At 47.7% G+C, this 9,445-nt stretch overlaps 1 protein-coding gene across 1 annotated transcript; it reads left to right on the top strand.

The window, feature by feature from the left end:
• The first annotated feature begins 8,941 nt into the window (after positions 1–8,941).
• Positions 8,942–9,445, top strand: LOC101766838 (late embryogenesis abundant protein 3). The gene has a single exon (XM_004954976.1). It carries the CDS (start codon positions 8,942–8,944, stop codon positions 9,443–9,445), a length of 504 nt encoding a protein of 167 aa, XP_004955033.1.

Below are 9,445 nucleotides of genomic sequence, written 5' to 3'. Positions count from 1 at the left end.
TCACCTTGTTCCATCATGAAGAGTTTTCAAAAAGATGCAAATCCAACACAAGTGAGGATCTCTTGCAAAAGTTCATGAAAATACTCATCTCATCAAGTCACTCAAGCCTATACTAGATTATTTTCAACCTATTCTACTCATATATGAAAGTGGAAGGCTTATGTAGAGTTTGGTAGGTAAAAACAATCCTAGTAAAATATTATATATGAAATATTGTCAAACTAAGAGAGAGATCTATTGGGATTATTGAGACTTGTAAAAAAGGTCATGGAAAATAAATGTTGGAGAGGGATAGGGATGAAACACACACATTTAGATAAGTGGACATGTGCAAGTGGCAAAAGGGTAATCGTGAGACACAAATGAAGTTCTCGCAATCAGTTTGCACATGGTTGAAAAATGAATATGGATCAATCCTTAATCTTGAGAGCACTGAGAACTTTAATGAGGCTCAAAGAACCGAGGAGCATTTTATTCTCTTTTCTTTTCTTTTCTTATTTCTTTTTTCTCAAAACTTCTTACAACATAGTACTTTACTTAGCAGTAGTCAAAGATAATGCGATGACTCCTCCCCCATGTTTAAACGAGCATGAAAGCGAAAGAAAGATAAACTGCTGAGGTAAGTACTAAAATCTTCAATCTTCATCAAAAAATTATTTTATTCCCCTGGAAGATCAATCACGCCTCCCCGACCGGCTGCCCCTTCTCAGCTGGGCACCACCTTCTCCTCCGACCGATGCCACATCATTCTCAAGATGAATTCTCTATACTATGGATTGTTGAGTGAATGGGTGGATGGATGTACACAGATGAATAGGGATGAATGTGGTAGGGATGGCTAGATGAATTATGAATATACATTGCTATGTAATATGAAGATAAAGGAACACAAGAACCTAAGGTTGCCCAGCAGCTCCCAATTTTTTCCGTCAATGATTGTTGTGTGTACAATGAAAAAAAGTCCCCTTGCCTTCATCTCTTGCCGAGATTAGACAATATTCATCTAGAGTTCCTCTCTAGAGAACATATATGCGTTGTTTTATTTAGGGAAAATGTGAGCTTTAATGTTTTTTCTATCATTAGGACTTGACAAGTATGCATTTACATATGATGGCTGCTCCTGATACTTTTACTAGGGGCTTTTGAGGTAAGTTCTAGTTTAATAATTCTATATATGGGCTAAAACTACACATTATACTCTTTTAAATTATATACAACTATCTACACAAGTTGAAATACCGGATTACTACATATTAGGCATTATGATTTTTGGACAGATAGGTAGTTAACCCTGGCTCCTCAAAATATATACAAGACCTCCTCAAGATATCAGTAATATCATTTATTTACTCTTCCTCCTAGCTCCATTTCTCTGCATCTTGCCACCGCCATCGTCACCATCGAACCCCCTCCCACCCCCGCCCTAGCTCTCGCCCACCCACCAGATACCTATACCACCGCCCCAGCCGGTTGCGTCACCGCCATCTTGCCCTTACCGACCCGTGTCCGCCACCACCGCCAGCCATCTTGCCACCCAAAGCGCTTTCTTCTAAGGCCGCCAGATTCCAGTGAACCCTCACACCTAATTGAGCCAACCCCAAAATGGAATCTCGAACACTAACCTCGTCAGAGCTGTTTCCAAGATCGGTGCGTGTGTGCTCTCTGTTGTAGCAGCCTCGAGGATTCGGGTGTGAGGAGCTTCCCTAACAACCAGTTATTGGTTAACTTTCCCCATCAGCTTTGCATGTTGTGTCGTCATCAATCAGCTCTCGGTGCCCACGTGATATTGCCGACCCTCATCGTCCCTCAAGCTCGCTGCTGCCATCCTCACCTCCTCGCGACATGCAGCGAGCAAGCACCGCCGCCGCGCGCGCTCCCTGTTTGCAGCGTGGCATGCACATATTTTTTTTAAGACGTCCATAGCACGTTTTTCATTAAGAAGAAGAGACTTACAATGATGCGACTTCAAGAAAGACCCCAAAGCGCAGAGTTACAAGACCAACCACCTGCGACCAGGAGCAAAAATAGAACAACTATAAAAAAAAAGCCACAGCACCACCACCACACTAAACACGACCTAAAATGACTGAAACCTGCAGAAGAAATGGATGCCATGAACACACGCACATTACCAATTACCTAACAACCCAGAGCCAGCGGAGGTAGAGCAGGAATGTCATGTAAGATGATGCCTCCAAGGGGGAAACGACGCCAACGCTGCCATCGTCCGTCTGTCCATGGAGGAGCAGACCAAGTCTTCACCTGGCAAAACCAAATGGATTTGGTGGCCACAATAACACCCCCATTGAGGTGAGCTATGTTAAGGAACGCAACTGTTGTCGGTACCAGTAAATGCTGGGCAAATCTTTCGCTAAGGCCCCCAAAACCAACTCCACGCAGCAGACCACCAAGGCCTGGATGAGAGCCAAATCGATGGGATGGCAGTGAGCAATCCACGGTGACGATGATGGGGAACATTCGCAGGCCAGCGACCGCCATCACGACGACCCAAAGACGATCAGTCGCGACCACGACGACCAAAAGATGGCCAGGGGAGAGGAGTGGAGTCGAAGCCCCCCTCCTCCCAGCAACACTCGTCGATGATGATAGGGGACGACCCGCAGTAGCAGCAGTCGCCATGGGGTGGTGGCGACCCGAAGAACCATGGGGAGGATGAAGACCCATTCCCCCATCCCTACCAGCGAAGAAGGCGGCTCGAGGAGTGAAAGTGCATCTAGGCCCCTAAGAGGGTTTTGGTGAATTGAATGACAATTAAAAAAATAACTTGTTTGCTTAAGATTGAGAGTAGGGTTTTATTCTCATATATATAATGTGATTTTATCTCATAAGTTGAATATGTATTATATGGCTTATAATAAAAAAAAGCAAGCAAGTATGTGATCCCGTGATGCAATTATATGATCAATGACAAGCAATGGTGAAGTAAAACTTGGGGATATATTTTATGATTGATCTATAAATCACCAAATCATGTGATAGTTTGATTGACAAGTAAAGAGATCATTAAGAAAAGAATAGTGATATTCATAAATGGATATTGCAAGACTTCATGTGCATATGATAAAAAGATATGAGATTATGTGTTACATATTGGTCTTATTATTGGAAGTTTGCAATTCATGAGATATTGTTTATCAATCAAGAACAAGCATTTGAAGAAGATTTCAAATAGGATTTCATTGTTGATGTCAAAAGTAAAGCTAAACTCAAAGTGGTAAGAATAGGTGAAGAAATCAAGCGAGGTACTAAAGCGAGGAACTAAACAAGCTTTGGTCAAGCGACGGCTTGGACTATGTACATTTTGCTAAGGTGAAGTGGCTAGTATCCAGGGGGTTTCGAAGTATCATATCTAATCCTTACCGAGGGAAGCAATGCAATGCATCTAGTCTATTGTGATTGATGAAATGGAGTGGCTTAAGGATTCAAATATATCTTATCATGAGCAAGGGAAAATCTTAAGTCACTAGCTCAAGATGGATGTGCTCAAGATGATAGCTATGTTGAGAGCCCTCAAGTGACTAACTCAAGTGATAATTAATCAAAGTACGGGATAGATGAAGACTTACAAGCTCAAGTGGATGATATAGTGTTTATATTTATTCTTGGGTATAGGTATACCGTACTATCAAGAGGGATGCAACATTAGCTAATTGATAACACCAAAAAGTGCTCTTAGTTGACCTATGTGAGATAGCCTTAAGAAAACCCTCGAGTATGCTAACTGTCCCAGCTCAGCTAACGATGGTCAGTTCAACCAGTGGGTGGACCGAGAGTAAGTGTTTGAGAGTTTTTGGGCTAACTCAGCCAAACCGGTTTGGCAGACCGGTCTGACCGGTCTAGGGGTTCAGCGAGCTAACGGCTAACTCAACGACCGGTTTGGCAGACTGGTTTGACCGGTCCAAGGGCAACGGCTAGTTTTCAAACTAGACCGGTCTGACCGATCTAGCAACCAGTCTGACCGGTTTGATCAGCTCCAACGGCTAGTTTCTGATTTGTGAGAGTATATATACCCCTTGGCCCCCTCCTTGGTGGGCTGCTGGTTACACACGCCTTTAACATCATCTAGTGACCTGAAAAGCTCTTCCCAACCTCTCTTTGTGAGACTTGAGTGTTTCTTAAGAAATCTTTGAGTTGGTTGAGAGAGTGATCTTGCGTGAGCATTAGTGAGCTCAAAAGAGCAATCCATAGCTTGAGCACTTGTGGTTCGCAAAAGAGCAAGTTTGTGAGGGCTGCGATCTTACCTCCGCAAGGAAAAAGATCATCTAATGGAGATGAGGAAAGTGGTTGGAAGAGACTCAGCTTGTTGGAAGGAAGTTGAAATAGACTCGTATTCCAATAGGCACCTGAACGGAGACGTAGGATTCATTGCAGTGAATCTGAATTTCGGATAAACAAATTCTGGTGTCTTTATTTTGTGTGCTTCACTTGTTGATTTCTAGCAATTTACTTGTGCTTCCGCTTCGATCTACTTGGGTGTGCTTGTATTGTATGCAGGGACTACTTTGCCCTGTTGGAAATTATCTACAGAAGCCACTCTCCAAGTTTGGTTGGTGCTAGAAGTTAAGGAGGGACTCGAGCAACACTTGGTGCGTCACCCTGCCTGGACCGGTCTGATGATCGGTCTGGTGAACCAGTTTGACTGGTTTGGCCTGGGCAGTGCTGCTGAGTGGGTTGAAGTTTCACAAATTGGTCAACTTGCCTATTCACCCCCCTTAGGTGACATCTCGGTCCTTTCAATTGGCATCAAAGCTTGGACTCACATTCAAACTTAACCGCTGTGAGAAAAGATGTCGACAACATGTGAGGTATCTTGTGAGCCACTCGCTTGCAATGGCTCAAACTACGCTTCTTGGTCGGCTCATATACTCAATGCATTTAGGACCATGTGTCTATCTGTTAAGCAAACTACAGCAAAATGATTCTCCCCTTGTACCGTCGTTTAATATGGTCACAAATTACAGCTGAGCCGGATTATTGTAAGGAGGTTAGCCATGTGCTTTTTGTGGATCTAACATATTAAGGAGAAGAGATTCAACTATTGACTTTGTTGGAGTGAGAAAACACAATCAACAATCCTAAATTTCTTCTACAATTACGAAATGCAGCACTAATGCGCGATGGGGTTTATACAGCTGTAGCAATAGATGCCGTGCACGAAACGAACACTAGAAAAACTTCACATGTTTGCTCACTGGAATCCAAAATGACCTATGGACACTATCAACCCGGACTGCTATTTGTCGTGGTTGATTTCCACTTCAATGAGCTGTGCACACCGTATTAGCTGTAAAGAAAACTAGAACCCCCAAATATTGCAAAAGGGTGCCCCGCAATCTGAATCTCACCCACTGTATTCAGCTTCAGCCATGGATCATTCAAAGGATAAGTATAAGGCTTATCTGTATTTTACATGTCATGCCTGTCATTACCTGCGGACAACAAACTGGCGGCACATATGTTACATGCCATACCTCTGTCATTACGTGTGGACAACAAGCGGGCAGCATATATGGCCTTTTTTTCTTATTGTTCATAACTCCATACCATAATACTATGTGCGAGTAATAGCACCTGCCCAATAAGTTGTTGGTAACGTTCGCACTCACATTTCTAGCTGGCAGCAATTTTTACCATATTACAGCTCAATGATATTCTCCCCTCATATTGTTTAAATTGCACATAAGTCACAGCTGAGGCCAGGGTGTCGTTTTTTGCAAGGAGGTTTGCCATGTGTTAATTCTTAGAAAGCAAATCTAAAATCCTGCTAAAAGAGCTGGAAACATCGTAAACTAGTAAAGTCCATTGATCGAAGATGAATAAACATGCTGAAAATGCGAATGCATGAATTGTAATATCAACAGGTGATTTGATAATCTTGCCTCACTGACAGCAGCAGACTTAATTACCTAAAATGGAGCCTCCCCGAGAGCCGAGAGGTGAGAGGCGCCAAATTCAGGTGCACGAGGAACGTCTCCTCATCCTCCCCGCCCACTCCAGATCGAGACGCTCGATGCCGCCGCGTGACTCGACCCTCCGTATCGCGTCGCCTGCGCCCGCCGAAACAGACGAAGCCGGCCTGCCGCCGCCGCAGCGGAACTGGACGGCGGGGTCCCTCCTCCACCAGGCTTTTGGCTCACCGGATCGACAGCCGCCTTGTCGCGAGATGTGGCCCCGCCCGAGCGCCACATTGCCACGCCGCCGCTCGCTGTTCGCCTTCCGTTTCTAGGGAAGGGAGGGGGCTTTCAGATTCTGACACGAGCGCTCCAAGAACACAACCCTTGCACGATGAGTCGATGACACGTGGGTTCATTTTGTGTCACTGCCATGCGGGTCGTGGTGAGAATCCTTTGGCGACTCCTGCGCCGAGGGCCCGGGTACCTGCAATCCTGAAGGAACCAAAAGAAGAGAGCACCTCCTCCTGGCCTGTCGACTGCTTCCATTTTTTTCCCACGAGAAATTTGCATTGCCAAACTCCGGCGAGGGTGGCATCGATCTCCGAGGCGCTGGAGGGGACAGGGGAGGATGCTACTGCCCTGGGCCGAGGCATCGATCTGTTATATCACTTACATGCATCATAGAACAGCCATGGGCCGTCTTTCCGCGCATGCATGATGCATGGATGGACTTTCGGCCTACATGAAAGAGCCCACACACGGGTCATGTATACAGGTAGGCGTAACATACGTATGTATACTTTATGGGCGGCACAACGTATTTTAGTCCCAAACTCAAGGCTTGTCCAGCGAGTGTCATCAGCACCTCTGTATCCAAGAGCTAACCAGCAACGGTGCCCTCCGGTCAACTCTCTATTTTTTAGGCTACATTTTTCATCCGCACGATCTCAGATCAACAGTTGCGATTCAATTTTCTCTCTCCACCTTATCTTTCTCATCGCCTTCCTCATCCCCTCACTAAAAATGACGCAACCTCCCCTCCTGGCTCCGGCGGCATCCCCGCTGCCCTCCACCAGAACCCAACACTAAATCGTCTTACGCACCCGACGTTGGTTCTTCTACCTTGACCATCTTCTTCCTCAAAGTCCATCCGTGATCCCCCGCCGCCGATAGCATCTCGAGGTAGTAGATCGGTCGGTGGGGGATCGCCGAACCTAAAACTTAAAGGTAAAAGCGAGAACAAAAGACGTGGATGGCCGCCAGAATAGCATAATACCCTACGTCCTGTTTGGGGTGTTGTATATTGCGCCCTGCGTTTGGGTGTTGTTTGGCCTCTTGGTGGTTCTATGAGGTCTTAGCCTACCAATCTAGAAACCCCTGCCCTCCTTTATATACTTCAGGGGGCGGGATTACTAGTAGGATTACAAGGTAGGAGTTCTAGTAGGATTACTTCTTCTTTCCTTGCGGGTACTAGGGATCTATGCCCGATAGATGGTGCAACGCCACCTCTGCCGCTGCCCACCGCCACCGCCCAACTGGGGGTCAACCGCCACCCGACTCCGACAGCACCCCGCCGCCTCCGCTCCATCGTCATCTCGACCGCCGTCACCACCGGCCAGTGAGCACCCCGGAGCTCCCTCTACAACCGATGGCCACAGGTAACCCCACCCCAAACCCAACCCCGAACCCTAACTCGCCGGAGTTGAAGAAGTGTTAACCCTAACTCGCCGGAGTTGAAGAAGAAGTGTTGTTGGAGGTCAAAAAGGCTATTGTGCCATGAATCCTTCAATAGCTAAATTTGAGTGTGGGGAGGAGTAAAAACACTCGAATGTGATATAGCAATCCCCATTTTTATTATATGTTTTTGTTATGAAATAGATGTCAACTTTTAGATTTTTTTATGGCTTGGTTGCTTGACCTGTTATGAAATAGAAAAGGTAAAAGAGCACAAGAACCTAATGTTGTCCAACAGCTGCAATCCCAATTTTTTTCATCAAAGGCTATTGTGTGTGTGTATACAATGAAAAAGGACCCCTTGCCTCATCTTCATCTACCGAGATACGGTAATATTATCTAAACTTCCTCTCCAAAGTTCATATATATTCTTATCTTATTTAGGGTAAACGAGAGCTTTACTAAATAAGGATGTTTGTCTACTACTCCATCCGTTCCAAATTATAGATCGTTTTAGCTTTTCTAGATAATCTAGAAAAAATCAAAATGACCTATAATTTGAAACGGAGGGAGTACTTGCTAACCGTGGTTCAACCTCACAATCTCACATCCACTTATGCAGCTAATAAAACTCAAGTGCCAACGTAATTGGACTCCTACATATCCTGGGGGCACACACGCGAACTCTACGGTTCAACATGCGCGGAAGAGTTGGCGAATAGTTGACGCATTACCTTGAGGGTGGTGGAAAAAGTCTTGTCTCTCGCTGCTTCATTGCTGGAAGGTCGCCATTCAGACTGTCACGGGAACCCATATAGGCGCTCCTTGTGCGTGATCGTCGAGTAGCTCGTCGCCGGTGAGAATGGATTCGGAAAGCCGAGGTGGGTTGGTTTTGCAAGGTAGGTAGGCGCCAGGATTGCATGTTGCGTCGTCATCAATCGGCTCGCTGGCTACGCGTGCCATTGCCGACCGTCATCAATCCTTAGGTTACCCGTATGTTTTAGCGCAAGAGAAATTGTATTCCATCCTCGCCTCGCGTCCTGCAGCGAGCATGCGGCGACCATATGTACAGGTGTCATTGCAGACTAGCCTGCCGTGTCAAGCAGAGCTGCAGGGTGCCAAATCTTGCCGCTTCACTCACTCTTTGGTTCGTCCGATCCTAGACGTGTCGTGGACCCGTGGTGGGAGGCACTCCGCGTCCGCGGTGTGATGTGACGCCGACCATCAGAAGGAACGGTGTATACATGCACATGCATGTGTTCGTGCTCTAATTAACTTCTCTTCAGTCCTCGCGTCGTTGTAGCCGCGCTCATCAGGTAGCTATCGTGCCACACACTGATCGGCACAGCAGCATGAGACATGCCCAGCCTAGCCGCCCCGGCGGCGGCGTCAACGACGGCGCCAGCAGGGACGAGTCGCCGGCGGCCACGGAGACGGTTACGGTCGGGCAGGCTCTGCAGGCGGTGGCGCTGAGCCCGGCCGGAGCCAGGCCGGTGGACCGCGCCGACGCTTCGGCGATACAGGCCACGGAGAAGAGCGTGACGGGGCTGGGCCGCGTCGTCCCCGGCGGCGTCGCCGCCGCGGCGCACCGGGCCGCGGAGGCGAACGAACGCGAAGCCGCTGCCGCCGATGCGCGCGACGGCGGCGAGGTGGGGAAGGTGGTGACGCTCAGGGACGTGCTGGGCGACGCCGCGTCCGTGATGCCGGCGGGAAGCAACAGGGCGGCCACGTGGGTGGACGCCGAGAAGGTCGCCGCGGCCACGGGGAGCAGCGCGGGGAGGGGAGGCGGCGGGATGGGCGAGGTCGCCGACGCGCTGGCGGCGGCCGCGCACATCAACGAGGGGTCGACGCTCTAG

Source organism: Setaria italica, chromosome I (assembly GCF_000263155.2).
Source record: "Setaria italica strain Yugu1 chromosome I, Setaria_italica_v2.0, whole genome shotgun sequence".
NCBI lineage: Eukaryota > Viridiplantae > Streptophyta > Magnoliopsida > Poales > Poaceae > Setaria > Setaria italica.
The sequence above is the reverse complement of the archived record's forward strand: the minus strand, read 5'-3'. Positions and strand labels throughout refer to the sequence as shown.

Bases quoted from the DNA above. Each gene is read 5' to 3' on its own strand.
- LOC101766838 (XM_004954976.1), top strand. From the start codon at position 8,942: ATGAGACATGCCCAGCCTAGCCGCCCCGGCGGCGGCGTCAACGACGGC.